The following is a 21,683-nucleotide window of genomic DNA, read 5'->3' as shown; positions in this document are numbered from 1 at the left end:
TTGGTCGAACCCACCAAAATTTAGGAACAAGATTAGAGGAGTACAAAGAAAGTATTGAAAAAGCATTGAAATCTAAAAGTAGCTCCATATGTTTCGATTCAGATTTAAGTAATCATATTTTAAAAATCTAAACCTTTATGTTCTATTTGATGAAACAATTATAATTAGCAATGACCTATGAATCAAACAGTGTCCACGAGGCAATCGAAATCAAACGAAATTTAAATAATAATACGTCCCTAAATAGAGACTTGGGTCAATACACACTCAACCTTATGTACACAAAATTAATTATAGAAAACAATCTAATTCAAAATAAAACAAAAATAGGAACCAATAAATACAAGCCCAATCCCAAACGAACTACAAGATTAGCTGCAGAGAAAGCTAATATCGCAAAAAGAAATTATTCCAATTTTTAATAATACAGTTAGTGAATGAACCTTTTTAGCTTATAAAATGTTAGCTCTTCCCACGCAGTCTTGGCTGAACTTTTTTTTAAGAAGTAATGATGCCTAGGCTATGTCAAAAAATGGATTTTTAACCGAGAAATTTTATTGTAAGTGTGTTATTGTTTGTTATTTTGTTTGCTGAATATGGCCCTTAGATATAGGGCCGAAATATTCAAGTAGGTTTTGTTCGTTCACTGTCTTAGGAAAAAAGTCCTCATTATTCTTTCTTCTGTATTTTTATTATGGAAAGGCGTCATTATTTACTGCCACACTGATTCATTTACAATTTTTAAAGGATAATTTGAAATAAATCAATAGACATGACTTGCATGTAAATTGTCAAACGAGCATATCCTAGGAATTAATTTTGGTATTAAGTTTGAGCTTTTAGAAAATTCTTAAAGGAGGTGAACATCTGACCAAAAGATGTGTGCACACTGCTACTAATACTACTATCACTGCTATATTTACTGCTGCCACAACTACTACTACTTCTGTTGCAATTGCTTCTAAGGGTAAGAGCAATGAGGTGAATTTTGTTTGAAGCATTATGCAAGTTATAAACAGGACACATCAGAAATGTTACAGCAAGGCCTTATTGTATTAAGGCATAATTTCCAGGACTTGACGAGATGGATGTTTAACTGACTAAAAGGCAATATGTAAATACAACTGCTACTACTAGTATTATCGATATAATACCAACACTAATACTGAGAGTACTATTACAAATATGCCTAAGGGTAAAAAGTAAGATTTTCAAGGAGTTCTGAGCAGGGAGCAAAACTGAATCATATCACGCCGTCTGTATGCAGACTACAAAACAGCAATATACAGCAATATACATAAAAAACAGCAAAACAGCAATACAAAGAAACCAATAACTTAGGTGCAGTATAGTCTCAAAATTTGAAACTAACAGGGCTTGTTGTGAGGAATGCTGAGCTAACCAAAAGAAAACAAAACTCATTGAAAAACGTGTATGACAGCATCAATAGCATGGACCACATCATTGAAGGCAACGAGATCGGTTTGAATGACATTGGCACCATTAACAGTAACACCATCTGTAATGAAATAAACCGTATAGGTTTCTGCCATTCCTTAGGCAGAAACCTTACACATGTATGTAACTAACATACATGTGTATGTTAGTGGGATGAAGTTAACGAAACTCAGAAAATTAAAAATTGAGTCTGTAATCTGATTAATATACTTGGTCTCCACTGCTCTGTAAAGACAACGAATAAATATTTGGTATCATAAAAAAGTCAGAATTGTGATCTCAGTCGAGTCTAGCAAGGGCAACTACTATTGGGCTTATTTAAAATTTGCGTTTTATTTTATTATTTTCAGTTCCTATCAATTATAATAACTGCATTAGCTGAAACCTGGTGAAAACCAAACCTTAGACCACAGTAAATGAAATTTGGAAATATGCTTTCAAAGGAACTGCCTAGAGAAAAAATTACCAACTAACACAAACTTAGAAAACACAACATTGCTCCAGATTAAACTAAATAATTACCGAGAATTAATGTACGAAAACAAATTTTAGGGAAATTTGAAAAAGTGGTCAACACCCCTAAAATATGAAAACTAATCTAAAAAATAACACCACATTGAAACTGCCCTCATTTGACACCCTTGACAGGGGTTTAGAGTCCCTTGGAAAAAAACACTATTTTTGCATGAATAATGCTAATATATCTTTAGTTGCCTCTCTCCTCTCCCCGGGCCAACATTTAGAATGTTCATAAAAATTCTTAAATTGTAAAGGAATGGAAGTAAATTGTTAATAGAAAGACGAATAATGGCTCATATAAGCTATCTTAACTTCCACAGACTTTTGTAAATCGATATAGGTAGGGTTACGTTTAAATAATAATTGAAAATCGCCACTTTTTGGAGCAGATTCCGAAATTGGAGGGAGGGGTTTTAAGAACTAGTTAGTCCAACGTTGAAAAAACGTAATTAAGCAATTACTGCAATGAATGTAAGTTTCGTTTGATATACAAGGTAGTAGGACGGTGTCATCTAGCGGGGCGGTGCCATGAGGTGGTGCCAAATAAGGTGAAAATCAAAAACCTAATCAGTCAAAGCCAAGTGGAACTAAGACCTACTGTCTTCTTAATTAAAGGTAGAGTGTTGAGAAAATCGTTTTGTTACAGTGTTAGAAAGAAACTAAGATGCTGCAAGTGGTTTTAGACCAGTTTATTCAGCTTTAGGTTAAGCATGATATTAAATATGTCGCCCTTGTGTACCGTTTCTGGGCTGGAAAATTTATTAAATTTATCAGTTCTTTTAGAACCACCTTCAAGCAACCCGCTATGCGCCGGCCAGGGGCGTCATTTGGATGAAAGAGCAAGGGAATCAGTTGACCCCCAATAATGTGGAAAGAAAAACTATTATATAGCTCAGGCCCCTTGACTGTCCAGATACGGGCCCCTCTTGCCCCTTCAATAAAAATGCTGGAAATTTGTCCCTGGTGCCAGCAATGGCTCTTGAGGATCCTTATCCTTAGGTCAAAAATACAGAAGATTATCGGCAGCATCTTTGTTTGTGTTGATTATACAATATACGGGTATGTTGCATATGCTGAGAAGTGACAGTTTATCACTGTCTTATGCTTTAATTTTGCCTTTTATTTCATCCAGAACAGTTTTTTTCTTTTTTTTTAAGGCGAAACTTAGAAGTGCCTTAATTGTCTAAAAATAGAAGTAAATAATCTTCAAGCATAGTCATTTTTGCCACTTCTGTAGTTATTGAAATCGCATCGAATATTAAAAACCCTGAATAATTTTTTTTATTTAATCTACTGTTATTACTAACCGTTATAATAATCAATGACCATTAATTAAGTAACAAAATGATGAAAAATCATTGAAAACGTTTGTTACAATTTATGCTTAACAGTTAAAACTAAGATTTGATGTTCAGGAATGACGCGCACTTATGAGTTTTTTCAGTATTGTCCATTCTAGGACCATTCTCAAGATTTTGACTCGGGTATGAAGGAAGGGGTCCAGCTATATTGCAGACTAATAGATTCTATTTAGCCAACTCCATGACTGACGAGTTCGTACTTGCATGTAATTTTTAATATTTTGGGTTAAAGCCAGGGGAGTGGGTCACCTTTTTACTACTAGTAGTAGCAATAGCAATTTATTATAAGAAAAAAACAGTGACAAAATCAACCGGTAGCACACCAAAACAGTAAAACAGTTTGAAAGGCACCCAAAACAATACGTGTACATAAAAATCAGGGTATAAAAATCACACAATCCAGCTGCAGGTATTATATTAATTGACCTGACCGAATCCCAGTTCCTTATTCCACAAACTGATCTAATGGCATTATTCTGTAGTACACGTATTGGGCGAAGTATTGTGGGAAAATACCAAGCCCTACAGACAAACAGTATAAAATACATGGATGTATCAGAGAAAAATACGATAACCGTAAACATATGAAGGAACAAAATGTTTTAATTTACGGATAATCCCTAAATTCCATGATAATATTTTACTTATAGCTTTTACATGGTCTTAAATGATAAATTTTCGTCCATAATATTCATATACTCTTGAAATATCAGAATAATTAAATTAAATAAATTCAAATTAAATAAATAAAATATGTTTATAACAAACATGATTGGATTTTATATAATTATGTACTACGACTGCTGAGGACCTAATATTGTCAAGCTTCAAGCATTTTCTTATTACCTTCCTGAAAAAATGTTCTTTAACTTTCAAAAATCACGTAAAAATGCATAGCTTACAGATCCATAGATATTGGTGCGAACAGTTGATCCTTGAAGGATAGTAACTGTGACATCGTTGACAAATGTACCGAGAGTGATGTTGCCAGGTGTCATGGTGCGGTCCAAGAAAGTTGTTAGGAGTTCAGGATCGGCCATAAGACTGTCAATCAAGGCCTGGTCAAATGCAGCATCCTCAGGTGAGAAAATTGTGTAAACATATGAAATTTTAAATTCCTATAAAACAAAACTGTGGGATATATGATACGTAACTTGTGATAAATGTTACGGGAAGGGGAGGCTGGGTAAATTGTTTGAATGAGCAAAAACCCTCCCATTATTTCAAATTTTAAGGAAATAAAAAAATTTAATTCAATAAGATCTCGTGTGCTGGGGTAAATCGAGTAGCCCTTTCTTAGAAAATTTGTCTGCCTTTGTCACCAAGGAATCCATGTTGTAACACTTTATGGTTAAGTCCTGTGCGTTTAAGATGAAATCGGGAAAGGATGAGTTGAAGTATTTTATAGCAATAATGGGAAAGAGTTTACCACTTGGAATAAAAAGAAAAGTTTTAGGTAGGAAGTAAGAGCAGAATGATCCTTACGTTTTTCCCATGTGTAGAGAAAGGGATGAGAATGCAGGTCAGGTTATGTTCGACTTTCAAGAATAGAGGAATTTACTAAGCTTAGTGTATGGACAGTGCAGATTTCATGAAAGAGTACTGGTAAGTATAATGCGTGCTGAGTATCTTGTAAGTGCTCAAAGGTTAGAACTGGTTCTCAGGCTAGAAATGGAACACATAAATATATATATTTTTTAATTTGCTTGATTTTGTTTTGCAGCGTTAATTAATTAGAATTGAATTTTTTGATCTTTTAGAGCAATAAAAATTATTATTATTATTATGGTTGTCACTTTTATGTGCAAACAATAAAAAAAAAATTAACTATAGTTTTCTATTGGTGCCAATCCTCAAAGGTGGTAATTCTTTAGTCACCTTATGATTTGGCTAAATGTGCTGCACGGTTTCCCTGTAGGAAAGAAAAGATGAAGACAAAGATGATCAACTTCTTTTTCTTGATGATCAAAACTGATGTTCAAAAGATGATCAAAACTGATGTTTCGTTTCCAAATTAAGCGAGTTTCTATTTTGTATGAAGCAAGTAATAATGCACATTGGTTTTTCCTGTTCGTGTTTAGCGATTTTCTTTGATTGATTTTAGTACTCTTGTGGAGTGGTAACCTTTGGGATAGATGTAGTCAAGATAATAACTTGGGTTTGTGCTGTATTCGGCTCAAGAAACTATGTCTCCAATAAGTTGGCAGTAGCACTAGCAGTAAAACAATTTTATAAATGGCTGGATTTAAAAGTGATTTTATATCCTCCCCTCCCCTCAAGCCCATTCCGCACATCAAAGTTTAAGTTTTACAGATCAATGCTTTTATATAAAGAACTCAATTAGTATGTTTTTCTTTAAGCATAATTCTTAAAATAGACTATTGTCTCCAAAATAAGAGGGGACCTTTCACCATCTCAGCACCCACACTGCAGGCTTTGAAAATAATATACCCAAAGATGTACAAGTTTTTCATGCTGAAGGGAGTTAAGGGGTTAAATCCATGTCACTCTGAACATTTATTTGGGTTCATCTGAAGCAACTCCAATAGAAAATTTTAAAATGTGAGTCTTAAGCCCTTTTAAGGCTCTATGCCCCCTCCTTCCAATAATAATATCAGTTGACCAGCATCCGTATAGATGGTGTGCAACTAGGCCAGATACAATGGTCGATTTGTCAAACAGTTCGTGGTAACGAACTGCAGTAAGGAGCGACCCGGCTCAATAGTAACCTAAACTCTAAAAAATGGAATTTTGATACCAATAGTTACATCAAAAGAATTGCATTTTAATGCTGATTTTAAATATATAAGTTTCATCAAGTTTAGTCTTATCCATAAAAAGTTATGAGCCTGAGAAAAAGTTTCCTTATTTTAGAAAATAGGGGGAAACCCCCTAAAAGTCACACAATCTTAACAAAAATCACACCATCAGATTCACCGTATCAGAAAACCCTAATGTAGAAGTTTCAAGCTCCTATCTACAAAAGTCTGAAATTTTGCATTATTTTGCCAGAAGACAGATCACGAATGCGTGTTTATTTTTTTTTGTTTTTTTTTGTAATTTTTTTTCCCAGGGGTGATCGTATCGACTCAGTGGTCCTAGAATGTCGCGATAGGGCTAATTCTAACGTAAATTAAAAGTTCTAGTGCCCTTTTTAAGTTACCAAAACAATTGGCACCTAGGCCCCCTCCCGCGCTCATTTTCCCCCCAAAGTCACCGGATCAAAGTTCTGAGATAACCATTTTATTCACAATAGTCAAAAAACCTACTAACTATGTCTTTCGGGCCGACTTACCCCCCCAGAGTCCCCGTGGGAGGGGCTGCAAGTTACAAACTTTCGACTAGTGTTTACATATAGTAATGGTTATTGGGAAGTGTACAGACGTTTTCACAAAGACTTTTTTGGTTGGGGGGGGGGAGAAGTTGAAGGGGAGTTACTTGGGAGGATCTTTCCATGGAGAAAGTTGTCACGGGGGAAGAGAATTTCAATGAAAGGGGCGCAGGATTTTCTAGCATTATTAAAAAAAAGTAATGAAAAATAAATATTGAAAGTTTCTTCAACTGAAAATAAGGAGCAAAATTAAAACTTTACGAACAGAAATTATTACGCATATGAGGGGTTTACCTCCTCGTAATACCTCGCTCTTTACGCTAAAGTACTTTTAGTAATTTCAACTGTTTATTCTACGGCTTTTGTGATTTCAGGGGTCATTCTTAAGGAATTGGGACAAAATTTAAACTTTAGTGTAAAGAGCAATGTATTGAAGAAGGGGTGAATCCCCTCATATACTTAATAAAAACATACGAATAAAGAAGTTCGCTACGTAAGTCAATTCGTAAGTTATGTATATTTTTTAATAATGAAAACGTTCGTAAAAAATTAAAAGTTCTAGTTGCATTTTTAAGTAATGAAAAATTTGAGGGCAACTTAGCCTCCTCTCCCGCTACTTTTTTCTTAAAATCTACCGATTAAAACTATGAGAAAGCCATTTAGCCAAAAAAAATTTATATACAAATTTAGTTTTAATTATTTATGTGTTGAGAGTCAAAATCAAAACATGTATTAATTCAAAAATGTTCAGAAATTAAAGAAAAAAAAAACAAGTTTTTTTTAACTGAAACTAAGGAGCGACATTAAAACTTAAAATGAACAGAAATTCTTCTGTATAGTAAAGGGGTTGTCTCCTCCTCAACACCTCGATCTTTACGCTAAAGTTATTTTTATGGTTTTAAAAAGTAGAGTTGTGACAAAGAGTCAAACTTTAGCGTAAAGAGTGAGTTGCTGAGGAGGGGACAACCCTTTACTATACGGAATAATTTCTTTTCGTTTTAAGTTTTAATGTCGCTCCTTAGGCAATAAGAATCCTGGACCTTTTTTTAACACACCCTAGGAAGACAAAAGAATTATCTGAAACTAAAACAACATTTTTATTTCTTGATATTCTTCATTTGCAGCAAATTTTTCACCTTAATATAAGCATATGGTTTTTAGAAATCCTACGTAGGGATAATTTTTCACTAATATGAAACTCTTAGTTGAAAATAAACATAGCATTTTCTCAAGAGCAAGGAATAAGTTTCTTTTTCCTTTTATTAAAAATGAGATATCAAGACTAAGTTTAAGATATCAACTTCCTGAGATTGCCAATAAATATAAACTACTTGATTTAATAAGTGAGTCACCATCACTCTATACATATAAAAAGAAATTGAAAGAGATAGTTCTTTCTGCTTATAGTAGTGGGAATTGAATGTAAAGTGATTTATTTATAATTTAGTTTATAAGTCCCATCCGTGTCCACACGAGTCGTTTTTCTTCTTCTTTTTTTCGCTTCTTCTTTCTCTCTCTCTTCTTCTCTATTTTTTATGTACTCTGTGTGAGTTATTGAGGTGTAATTCCTTCTTTTTTCTCTCTCTAAATTATTGAAGGAGACAAAACGAGTTGCCTCCCTGTCTCCTTTGTATAAGATTATGTATATCGTTTCTTTTTTAATAAGGCCAAGTCAAAGCCTTACTTTCAGTTTAAAAAAAACTTGTTTTTTAATATTTAATCAATATAAGGGAGTGAGGTTACTATTCCCTCCTTTAGACCCCATTTCTTACACGCAGATTAAGTATAAGGTCTAGAGCATATAGATGCAAGCCTAAGGCTACAATTTCGTATATTACAATTAAAATATTTCTTCAATAAAAGGTGAGCTATGAGGTCACAGCACATTTATTACAGCTATCCTACCATAGCATACGCATTAAGGGTTTAGCTCAAAGTTATTGCTCAGAATTTAACGCTAAATTTTGATTTTAGTTGTTTCAGAATTATGAAGTTTTTATGACAGGATCACATTTTTGTCAGTGTTTCTATGTTGAACTGTACAAATATAACAGCAAAACTAAATCGTGTGAATTGTCATGATTTTGTCCATAAGAAATTAAATATTATCAGTCTGTTCGATTGTCGATGACAACCACACCATCAAAAGAAATCTACACCTTCCTTGGCTTTTTCTTGCAATCTGGTCTTAGTTTAATTTTTGCCGATTTTCACTTTTTTTTCTTTTTTTTTTAATTAGGGAATTGGGTAACAACTTCTTGCTTATTTTCCTTTTGAGAATAGTTTGACAAACGGTTTTTAGCAGTTATTTTAAAGGTTTAAATTAGCAAAACTGTCAAACACTAATAGCAAACATAAAACTAAACTCTCAAAAATAGCAAATATTCAAATAGTGTAAGTCTGTTAGATTCACGATAACAACCACACTATCGAAAGAAATCTACACCTTCCTTGGCTTTTTGTTGCAATCTGGTCTTAGTTTAATTTTTGCCGATTTTCACTTTTTTTTTCTTTTTTTTTTTAATTAGGGAATTGGGTAACAACTTCTTGCTTATTTTCCTTTTGAGAATAGTTTGACAAACGGTTTTTAGCACTTATTTTAAAAGTTTAAATTAGCAAAACTGTCAAACACTAATAGCAAAAATAAAACATTAAACTCTCAAAAATAGCAAATATTCAAATATTGTAAGTCTGTTAGATGCACGATAACAACCACACTATCGAAAGAAATCTACACCTTCCTTGGCTTTTTGTTGCAATCTGGTCTTAGTTTAATTTTTGCCGATTTCACTTTTTTTAAATTAGGGAACTGGGTGACAACTTCTTGCTTATTTTCCTTTTGAGAATAGTTTGACAAACAGTTTTTAGCACTTATTTTAAAACTTATTTTAAAATAACAAAATTGTCAATCACTAATAGCAAAATAGAACATTAAACTGTCAAAAATAGCAAAAATTCAAACATTATAAGTCTGTTAGATTCACCATGACAACCACATTATCGAAGGAAATCTACACCTACCTTGGTTTTTTGGTGCTATCCGGTCTTAGTTTAATTTTCACCAATTTTTCACATACATTGTTTTTATACGCAAGGAACTGTTTCTATCAAAAATTGTATAAACACATTTGAAGGTCTTTTTCCATACAAACTGAATTTTTTCCTAATTTTGTAAGATATACATATTTGTGTAAATTTTCTTTTGACCAATCCAAGTAATTAGACATCGTTTTCATTGTCCTGGGTACTTTAACTAATTAAGGTAAGAACAAGAGCTAAGAGCTCATATGGCACTTGTGACGAGACAAGAAGAGCTAAGAGCCAAGAGCTCATATGGTATGAGCTCTAACAAAATCCTAAGAATCAATAGATTGATTTAAAAGGAAAATCAGAGGCTTAATGCCGGTCAGAATTTAAAATAAGAGCTCTGAGTCACGATATCCTTCTAAATATCAAAATTCATCAAGATCCGATCACACACTCGGACAGCTCCCTGACACGCCTACCAATTTTCATCGTCCTAGCACGTCCAGAAGCACCAAACTGGCCAAATTACTGAACCCCTCCCCCCAACTCCCCCAAAGAGAGCGAATCCAGTACGGCTACGTTAATCACGTATCAAGGACATTTGCTTATTCTATCCACCAAGCTTCATCCCGATTCCTCCACTCCAAGCTTTTTCCGAGATTTCCCCCTTCAACTCCCCCCAATGTCAAAAGATTTGGTTGGGATTTAAAATAAGAGCTCTGAAACATGAATTCCTTCTAAATATCAAATTTCATTAAGATCCGATCACCTATTCGTAAGATAAAAATACCCGTCATCAGAAGTCTGTATGACTAATTTCAAGGCCAGGTAATAACCTCTAAAGGGTTGTCAGGAGAGTTCAGAGCTTCTTCAGGAATAATTCAGGGTTGGGTCTTATCACCATGTCCCTTCAACCTTTTACTAAACGCCGTTGTGTCACTGATACATTTGGAACAAGACGCATACTATAGGAGGCCTGCTGATAGACAAATTTGCTTACGCTGATGACCTTGATGTGCTAGCTAGCTCTTTGCATGAACTTAAGGCAAAATAAAACAAACTATGATGCCACTAAGCTGTTTTATATGGATTTCGGTGTCTGCAAGATCAGTCATGGTGATTACGAGGCATGGACTAGACAACCCACCCATTATCACCATAGTTGGGAGACAGGTTGAAACAGTTAACCACTTCTTTTACGCTGGTAATCACTCTCCTTTAACAACTGCAACAGCTTTGATATGGAATGTTGAATTACAAGTGGTAGCTCTTGATTCCAAAGACTAGCAAACCTCTGGAAAAGTAGCCACCTGTCAAACAAGCTCAAACTACTCCTCTTTAACAGTCTTATATTTCCTATAGTCATGTATGGATGCAAAACATGGACACTGAAAACCGAATACAACAGAAAACTTCTGACTTTCGAGATAAGATACCTTCGTTGCATCAGGAGAATCAAATATATCTACCGAATCACAAATATTGAAGTACCCAAAAGGCGCAATCGACTGAAACCATTTCCGGTGCCACCAACAAACAGTAACTGTGCTTGTTTATCCATATCAAGTGGACGGAGCTAAGCCAGCTCCTGAATATCCCACTTGAAAGATCTCTGCATGGCTTTCATCTACAAGAGAGACCATGAAAGCGATTGATAGATAATTTGGATTTCTACAACGTCAAGTTAGCCTAGTAATAACGTACCTCACCTGAAAGAATAATATATCAAGCTGTTGCGCATGAGCTAGCAGGAGGAGTGGCTCAAAATCGTCAAACGAGGATGGTTGGGACCAAAGTATTCAAAGATAGTAAATATAAAAGAAAATATTTACACTATAGTTCGTATTTAATAAAATACCAATGACTCAATAGGCTTAAGATTCTTATAGTTAGGAAAGGACGACGGGACTAGTAGCCAAACTCCTGTTTCTAGTGATTTTTGTCTCTTTTCAGTTTAATTATCCAATTGGATTTTTACTGGTTTCAAAACTTAGTTATGTAGTTATAGCAGTAGGTATTATTTGTGGGTTTGATATGATTGTTCATTTAGTTTATGTCCATTTTCGATTTCATTTGTTCTTTAATAGTAATCGCCGCGTAGATTGGTGCACTGGATTTAGGGTCTAGTGTCCGAGAGGATGAGGGATCGAATCCTAGTGAATCCTCCTAATCGTGTTGAGTTGGAATTCTTATAGAAATTTATTTCCACTGGTCTTATGTTTAATATGGTCCTTTGGTTGTCTGTGAAAACTTCTTTTCTGGAATGTTATTTCGATAAACTTCTTTTCATTTTTGTTATTGATAAACATAATGAGTATTTCTCTAGTTTTCTCATTTTCCACATCTCCGGCATAAGAATTATCTGATTTAATTTTATTAGATCTAATTAGTATCTTTTAATCTATTTCAAATCTCCCTCAACATTCACTAGAAGTTTCGATACATTTCCAATAACTTTCCTGGGATGTTTTTGACCTCCCCTCTCTGACAACTAAGATGCGTGTAGTAACTTTTGATTGAGCTCAACATCCCCCTTAGCCTTCTCTGAAAATTTCAAATAAATACCGTTGACGGTTCCTGAGACATTGTACACACTATTATAACAAACTGGATGCACAGAGCATATTTTGGTTGAGTTCAACATCACCTGAGAGTATCATCTAAACACCATGAACCAGCCAATCCTCAGATATTGCACATACAAGCTTTTGGCAACCGTGATGCGCATAGTTATATTTTAATTATGTTCAACATAACCATCAACTCAGCAAGTTTCAACTTAATACCTTTGCCTATTCTTAATATATTGCAGACATACCACTTTGACAATCGCAATGCATATGATGTCTTTTTCAGGTAAACTTCCCATTCCATATTTCCTGAAATTTTCAGCTTAGTAATTACAGCTAAGCCCACTAGCAATCAGAATGCACGCTATATCCTTTAGTTCAACATCCCCCTCAACCATCTTTGAATTTTCCCTGACATCCTTTCCTAACCAATCTTGAAATATTGAAGAAATGCCGTTTCGATAAACTAGGTAAATATAGCGTTTTTTGATTTTATTTAAAATCTTTCCTAAGCCTCCTATGAAAGCTTCAACTTTATAACCTTCGCATTCTTGGAGATTTAGATCAAATATACCCCTTTTCCCAATAAATAATCTTGTATATAAACAATGGGTAATTTATATAACATACAATACCTGCTCCAGGGACTGTGTGGGTGGTCATCCCCTGTGGTTTGAACAAGATGGTCTTTCCAAATTTTCATCAGAAATCTTTGGAAGGAGGGCAGCTAAAAAGGGAATAGGAAGATGATTGATTTCACCCGACCTTTTTAACATCCTCCACAGCTTTCCGAGAAAGATTAAACTGAACACCCTCAGCCGTTTTGAAGATATTGCAGATACACCTTTTTTATAAACTGGATGCACATAGTATCTTTTGATTTAGTTTACAATACCCGTTATTGTTCTCCAAAGTTTAATTTTAGTACCCCTAGCCTTTCCAGAAACACAAGAATCAAACGTCTCCCCTTTCCTAATGACAAATCCTACATTTTAAAAAGGGCAAAGGGCAAAATCCTTGCTCCGGGGACTAGGGAGAGCAAAGCCTTCCCTGAGGCACGGCTGCTGGATTTTTTGACTGTCTTGAACAAAATTGCTTTTTCAATATTTTACCCAGCAATGAGGAAAGGAAGCATATAAAAAGGGAAATTTGGAGTGGTTACTCTCTGATAGCTCTTTAACACCCCCTGAAAATTTCAATTTAATTCCCTGAGTTGTTCTTTAAACATTCCTGAACCGCGCTTCTGACAAATGACAGACATACTGTGTGTTTTATTCTTTTCGGCATCCCCCTCAAAATCTTTGGGGGATGGGGCTATATCATCCGCATAGTCATAGCTATTTATTTAAGAATTAACGACGCTTCTTGACTACTAAGGTCCCTGCGCCGGCCCTGCAATGCATTCCTGCAGCATGATTCGATCTCTGGGTCCCGTATTACCAGGCTAAGGTCAAATCCACAGCGCCACCACAGGACCCATAGTCATAGCTATATGACCTTCAGATGATTTTGAACAAGATGACAGTTTCAAAATTTTTTTCAATTTTTTTGGACGGAGGGCAAGTAAAAACAGCATTGGAGGGTTGGATGCCCTCGCACGAATTTTTAATACATCCTTCAATATTTCCCGAAAGTTTCAACCTAATACACTCAGCATTTCTTAGAACATTGCAGATATTTCTTTTTGATAAACTAGATACACATAGTGACTTTTGATTTAGCATTACATACGCCTCAACGTTCTCTAACGTTTTAGCTTAATACCCCTTAGACTTTTTGGATCACTCTGAATCAAACATGCCCACTTCTAAAATAAGAAACCTTATATATTCATTATGGACAAATTGCATAGCTTAAAGCCCTTACCATTGAGGCTGGGGGGTGTCAACCGCAGAGGGATTTTCACTTGACTTTTCGACTATTTTGAACAAAGCAGCTACCAGAAAATCTTGATCAGATGTATTAGGGGAAAAATGGTGTTGTTGGGAGGCTGGTTGCTCTTTGATTACTTTTGACTCTTTGACTCCTTCCATAGAAACCTTATTTGTTAAGAATGGCAACTTTTACAACTTGCAGCTCTTGCCCCCAGAGGTTGGGATGGGGATCGTCAGACCCAGAGGCATAATTATTTTTACCTTTCTACTATTTTGAAAAAAAAGAACGTCTTAATATTTTGGTCAGATATACATCAGGAAATGCCGTGTAAAATGGCTACAGAAGATATAAAACCATGTCAATAAGCTTGGGAAATGGGAGAAGCGGGTTAAATTTCTGTAGCCATCTGATATTCCCAAGGATTAAAGGATGCTTTACCCTCCCCTACCAAAACAGTTAGTTCATAGCTCTTGTACTCTTCCTCAAATGGAATCAAAACATGAACAATACTTTAGGCGGGTAAAGGGGGCTAATATTTTGATTAAGTATTATTAATATACTATTAACAGAGTAGAAAGGTTGCTAATTTATCCATTTATAAAACAAAAATGGGAAAAGTTATATAAAAAAAGTTAAGTATAAGAGGCTGTTTACAAGTCTTCGCTTTGAATTATGGAACTTATAGACGTTAAACTTTGCTTCCAAAGAGACGAAGAAAACTATAACGCAAACAAAAATACAAATTTGACTTTATCATACATTAAATGTATTTGTTAGCATCTTTATTAGGCAATTAAAGCCCTTAATTGTTTTAGGTTATTGCTGAGTGAGCAATCTAATTAATTAATGATAATGACAATATAGACTCAGAGCAAACAATTGAGAATGATCTATCGCAATTTGATCGGTCACGTGAAGTTTGTTGACTGTAAGCCTACTCTTTGATTCTTCTTGTCAGGAATCATCAAAGTTTCACATTCTTCCAAATTTCACAAACGGTCTTGGGTACCGAAATTGTCTTGGGTCACGGTTACGAATTCCGAACTATAGAGAATTCCATCGGCAGTCATGGTGATTAAAGCAACCAATCCTTTTAAATATGTGTCAACTATGTTAAGCCAGAATTGAATCTGGATGCCATCGTATGTCTTCAAGGTAGCAGCCAGCTAATAAGCATTGCTTAGAAAACAGTACCCAATGGTCTATGAGAGGTTTACCCGAACGATGGTAGACGATGGCGATGGATGAAGACGGGAACATCGTATTTCTACGTGCATCGTTGTCCGATAATCTCATTTGCCTGACATCAAAGAGATTTATTCTGTAAATGAAAGAAATGACCTAAAAATTCCATGAGATTCTGAGGATGAATTAAATAAAAATGAAATTTTATTCAAATCAGAGGCAACGCTATATGTGTGCCTATAGTAAAGGTCAAAAGTCTTCAATGTTTTATTTTTTTTTCCCAAGAGGCACTTGATATGGTCGCATAAACTTCGGAGGAGACTTACTCGATTGGAAAAGGAAGTTTTAGTGCCCTTTTTAAGAGTCAAAAGTACTCAGAGGGCAGCTATCCCCCCACCATCTATGGGCTTCCCGTCTAACGGGAAGCCCATGTTTTTCAAAATATTCCAAAGATTAATTAAGAAAAACTCCAGAGTCAACAGAACCTTCCAGCGCCTTCCAACTTTGCATAAAAATTTTTTTATCAAAAAAAGTAAAAACCATATTAAATTTAAGACCAACAGAAATAAGCTTTCCATGATAATATAGTTGAACAATTCAACTGCTAACTAATAAATTACAATCGTATATTTTAATAAATGAAAAAGTATAGAAATATTCATTTTCTAGGCCAATACCTTTGGTACTAAAACAAACAGAAATTAATTTTAAAGAATTCGCACAAAAAAGATGTTATTCAAAGAAACTAAAGAGCCATATGAAACTCAAAACCGGCAGGAATTCAATCATTATATAGTTTAAACTCAAAACGACCCAACATTACTATTAAAGAATAAAATAAAGCCAAAACGAACAGAAATTAAAACTAAAAATCATAGAACTAAAAAAACTAAAAATCAGCTTTGTTGATGGTGATTGCTAATCGACCATTCCCTGAGTCACCATCGTCATTTATATATCCCCCTGTGCACCCCGGCGTCCCCTTTGTAGTTATGTCCCTGTGTCCCGGTCGTCATTTATATTCCCTGTGTCCCGGTCGTCATTTGTGTCCCGGTGTTCCAGTCTGTGATTTCTCTTTGAGTGTCCCGGGCGTCATTTATATTCCTTGTGTCCCGGTGTCCCGGTCGTCATTTATATCCCCCTGTGCCCCCCGGCGTCCCCATTGTAGTTGTGTCCCTGTGTCCCGGTCGTCATTTATATTCCCTGTGTCCCGGTCGTCATTTGTATCCCGGTGTCCCGGTCTGTATATACATTCGTTTTTTATTTTTGTTTTTCTCCTTCATTTTTTTCCTTTTTTCTTTTTTTTCTTTAGTTTTTTTTTTGTTTTTTACCTTTTTTTAGTTTTTTTTAGTTTTTTAGTTTTTTAGCTTTTTTAGTTTTTTTATTAGTTTTTAGTTTTTTTTTTTAGTTTTTGCCTTTTTTTAGTTTTTTCAGTTTTTTTTAGTTTTTAGTTTTTTACCTTTTTTTAGTTTTTTTTAGTTTTTTAGCTTTTTTAGCTTTTTTTCTTTTTAGTTTTTTTTGTAGTTTTTACCTTTTTTAGTTTTTTTTCTTCTTTTGTATTAGTGTGAAATAATTCAGACGTCATATGCGGACAAACACGACGTCACTCGACAGACAGACAGACAGACATAACCCACAAACAACTTATTTTTATATATATTTATTCATATTTTTTTAGTTTTCTTTTTCTCTTTTATTTTTCAGTTTTTTCCTTTTTTTTAGTTTTTTTCTTTTTTAGTTTTTAGTTTTTTTTAGTTTTTTACCTTTTTTTAGTTTTTTTTAGTTTTTTTAGTTTTTTAGCTTTTTTAGTTTTTTTTATTAGTTTTTATTTTTTTTGTAGTTTTTGCCTTTTTTTATTTTTTTCAGTTTTTTTTTAGTTATTAGATTTTTACCTTTTTTTAGTTTTTTTTAGTTTTTTAGCTTTTTTAGTTTTTTTTTCTTTTTAGTTTTTTTTTGTAGTTTTTACCTTTTTTAGTTTTTTTCTTCTTTTGTATTAGTGTGAAATAATTCAGACGTCATATGCGGACAAACACGACGTCACACCTGATCCACAGATCCACAGATCCACAGATCTACAGACAACTTATTTTTATATAGATATATATATATATATATATATATATATATATATATATATATATATATATATATATATATATATATATATATATGTGTTACATATATATATATATGTACGTATATATATATATATATATATATATATATATATATATATATATATATATATATATATATATATATATATATATATATATATATATATATATATATATATATGTAAACATATATATATATATATCCGGCGTCCTCGTTGTTGTTGTTTCCCTGTGTCCCGGTCGTCATTTGTGTCCCGGTGTCCCAGTCTGTAATTTCTCTTTGAGTGTCCTGGTCGTCATTTACATTCCCTGTGTCCCGGTCGTCATTTGTGTCCCGGTGCTTTGTTGATGGTTATTGCTAATCGAACATTCCTTGTGTCCTGGTCGTTTTCTCTTTGAGTGTCCCTGTCGTCATTTATATTCCCTATGTCTCGGTGTCCCGGTCGTCATTTGTGTCCCGATGTCCCGCTCTGTAATTTCGTCAGTCGACAAACATGACGTCAGTCGACACACAAACATGACGTTACTCGACAGACACACAGACAACTTATTTTTATATATTTAGATAGATGTCCCGGTGTCCTGGTCGTCATTTGTGTTCCGATGTCCCGGTCTGTAATTTCGTCAGTCGACACACAAACATGACGTCACTCGACAGACACACAGACAAATTATTTATATATATATATAACGAAATTACCGGTCTGTAATTTCGTCAGTCGACAGACATGACGTCAGTCGACACACAAACATGACGTCACTCGACAGACACACAGACAACTTATTTTTATATATATAGATAGATAGATAGATGTCCAGGTGTCCCGGTCGTCGTTTGTGTTCCGATGTCCCGGTCTGTAATTTCGTCAGTCGACACACAAACATGACGTCACTCGACAGACACACAGACAAATTATTTATATATATATATATATATATATATGTATATATATATATATATATATATATATATATATATATATATATATATATATATATATATATATATATATATACTAGCTGTTGGGGTGGCGCTTCGCGCCACCCCAGAATCTAGTTGGTGGGGGCGCTTCGCGCCCCCCCCAGGCCCCCCCGCGCGCGTAAGTCGTTACGCGCCATAATAGTTACGCGCCATTGTAGTTGTGTCCCTATGTCCCACCTGTGAATATAGATATATATATATATATATATATATATATATATATATATATATATATATATATATATATATATATATATATATATATATATATATATATATATATATATATATATATATATATATATATATATATATATATATATATACATATATATATATATGGTTTTAACTACGTAAAACTTGCGAATATAAAACATTCTTTGCTGTCCCATTGTCTTTGCATATAAATAGATTGTCAGGTTTACCGACTCTTGAACATGCAACATATAATGGTCCATAGGAAAACAATCTGTATTCAGATCTATACCTCATGATTCTAATGATTGCCCTTGAGCTTTGTTGATGGTGATTGCTAATCGACCATTCCCTGTCCCGGTCGTCATTTATATCCCCCTGTTTCCCCCGGTGTCCCCGTTGTAGTTGTGTCCCTGTGTCCCGGTCGTCATTTATATTCCCTGTGTCCCGGTCGTCATTTGTATCCCGGTGTCCCGGTCTGTATATACATTCGTTTTTTAGTTTTGTTTTTCTCCTTTATTTTTTTCCTTTTTTTTTCTTTTTTAGTTTATTTAGATTTTTAGATTTTTTAGTTTTTTTATTAGTTTTTAGTTTTTTTTTCTTTTTAGTTTTTTTGTAGTTTTTACCTTCTTTTTAGTTTTGTTAGTTTTTTTTTTACTTATGTCCTGGTCGTCATTTATACTCCCTGTGTCCCGGTGCTTTGTTTTTTCCTTTTTTTTAGTTTTTTTTTATTTTTTATTTTTTTTAGTTTTTTACCTTTTTTTAGTTTTTTAGTTTTTTTAGTTTTTTAGCTTTTTTACTTTTTTTATTAGTTTTTAGTTTTTTTTGTAGTTTTTGCCTTTTTTTAGTTTTTTCAGTTTTTTTTTTAGTTTTTTATTGGTTTTTACCTTTATTTTAGCTTATTTTTCAGTTTTTTCCTTTTTTTTAGTTTTTTTTTAGTTTTTAGTTTTTTTAGTTTTTTACCTTTTTTTAGTTTTTTTAGTTTTTTAGCTTTTTTATTTTTTTTATTAGTTTTTAGTTTTTTTTGTAGTTTTTGCCTTTTTGTAGTTTTTTTAGTTTTTTAGCTTTTTTATTAGTTTTTAGTTTTTTTTGTAGTTTTTGCCTTTTTTTAGTTTTTTTAGTTTTTTAGCTTTTTTATTTTTTTTATTAGTTTTTAGTTTTTTTTGTAGTTTTTGCCTTTTTTTAGTTTTTTCAGTTTTGACGTCACCTGATCCAGTTTTTTCAGGTGACGTCACCTGATCCATCCACAGATCCACACACAGACAACTTATTTTTATATATATATATATATGTATATAAATATATATATATATATATATATATATATATATATATATATATATATATATATATATATATATATATATATATATATATATATATGGTTTTAACTACGTAAAACTTGCGAATATACAACGTTCTTTGCTGTCCCATTGTCTTTGCATATAAATAGATTGTCAGGTTTACCGACTCTTGAACATGCAACATATAATGGTCCATGGGAAAACAATCTGTATTCAGATCTATACCTCATAATTCTAATGATTGCCCTTGAGCTTTGTTGATGGTGATTGCTAATCGACCATTCCCTGTCCCGGTGTCCCGGTCGTCATTTATATCCCCCTGTTTCCCCCGGTGTCCCCGTTGTAGTTGTGTCCCTGTGTCCCGGTCGTCATTTATATTCCCTGTGTCCCGGTCGTCATTTGTATCCCGGTGTCCCGGTCTGTATATACATTCGTTTTTTAGTTTTGTTTTTCTCCTTTATTTTTTTCCTTTTTTTTTCTTTTTTAGTTTATTTAGATTTTTAGATTTTTTAGTTTTTCTATTAGTTTTTAGTTTTTTTTCTTTTTAGTTTTTTTGTAGTTTTTACCTTCTTTTTAGTTTTGTTAGTTTTTTTTTTTACTTATGTCCTGGTCGTCATTTATACTCCCTGTGTCCCGGTGCTTTGTTGATTGCTAATCGAACATTCCTTTTGTCCTGGTCGCTTTCTCTTTGAGTGTCGTCATTTATTTTTTTCTTTTTTAGTTCTTTTAGTTTTTACCTTTTTTAGTTGTTTATATGAAATTTTTTTTTTAGTTTTTTCCTTTTTTTCTTTTTAGTTTTTTATTGGTTTTTACCTTTATTTTAGCTTATTTTTCAGTTTTTTCCTTTTTTTTAGTTTTTTTTTTATTTTTTATTTTTTTTAGTTTTTTACCTTTTTTTAGTTTTTTTATTTTGTTTAGTTTTTTAGCTTTTTTACTTTTTTTATTAGTTTTTAGTTTTTTTTGTAGTTTTTGCCTTTTTTTAGTTTTTTCAGTTTTTTTTTTAGTTTTTTATTGGTTTTTACCTTTATTTTAGCTTATTTTTCAGTTTTTTCCTTTTTTTTAGTTTTTTTTAGTTTTTAGTTTTTTTTTAGTTTTTTACCTTTTTTTAGTTTTTTTAGTTTTTTTAGTTTTTTAGCTTTTTTATTTTTTTATTAGTTTTTAGTTTTTTTTTGTAGTTTTTGCCTTTTTTTAGTTTTTTTAATTGTTAGCTTTTTTATTAGTTTTTAGTTTTTTTTGTAGTTTTTGCCTTTTTTTAGTTTTTTTCTTTTTAGTTTTTTTGTAGTTTTTACCTTCTTTTTAGTTTTGTTAGTTTTTTTTTTTTACTTATGTCCTGGTCGTCATTTATACTCCCTGTGTCCCGGTGCTTTGTTGATTGCTAATCGAACATTCCTTTTGTCCTGGTCGCTTTCTCTTTGAGTGTCGTCATTTATTTTTTTATTTTTTAGTTCTTTTAGTTTTTACCTTTTTTAGTTTTTTTTAGTTTTTTAGATGAAAATTTTTTTTAGTTTTTTCCTTTTTTTTCTTTTTAGTTTTTTATTGGTTTTTACCTTTATTTTAGCTTATTTTTCAGTTTTTTCCTTTTTTTTATTTTTTTTTATTTTTTATTTTTTTTAGTTTTTTACCTTTTTTTAGTTTTTTTAGTTTTTTTAGTTTTTTAGCTTTTTTACTTTTTTTATTAGTTTTAAGTTTTTTTTGTAGTTTTTGCCTTTTTTTAGTTTTTTCAGTTTTTTTTTTAGTTTTTTATTGGTTTTTACCTTTA

General features: G+C 32.9%; 2 protein-coding genes across 2 annotated transcripts in view; both read right to left on the bottom strand.

The window, feature by feature from the left end:
- Positions 1-1,418: 1,418 nt before the first annotated feature.
- On the bottom strand, positions 1,419-15,418 carry LOC136034947 (transforming growth factor-beta-induced protein ig-h3-like). The gene is made up of 3 exons (XM_065716492.1): positions 15,359-15,418; positions 4,222-4,456; positions 1,419-1,519 (listed from the first exon to the last, which is right to left on the bottom strand). Exons 1-3 carry the CDS (start codon positions 15,416-15,418, stop codon positions 1,419-1,421), a joined length of 396 nt encoding a protein of 131 aa, XP_065572564.1.
- LOC136041571 (uncharacterized) overlaps positions 14,267-21,683 on the bottom strand; it is a 25,829-nt gene continuing 18,412 nt past the window's right edge. The window contains exon 5 of the mRNA XM_065726266.1: positions 14,267-15,462. Coding sequence (XP_065582338.1) covers positions 15,448-15,462 — 15 coding nt within the window. The 3' untranslated portion in view covers positions 14,267-15,447. The remainder of the gene's footprint in view (positions 15,463-21,683) is intronic.

Source organism: Artemia franciscana, chromosome 2 (genome assembly GCF_032884065.1).
Source record: "Artemia franciscana chromosome 2, ASM3288406v1, whole genome shotgun sequence".
Classification (NCBI taxonomy): Eukaryota; Metazoa; Arthropoda; class Branchiopoda; order Anostraca; family Artemiidae; genus Artemia; species Artemia franciscana.
Note: the sequence above shows the minus strand (reverse complement) of the source record. Positions and strands in the feature narration are given on the sequence as shown.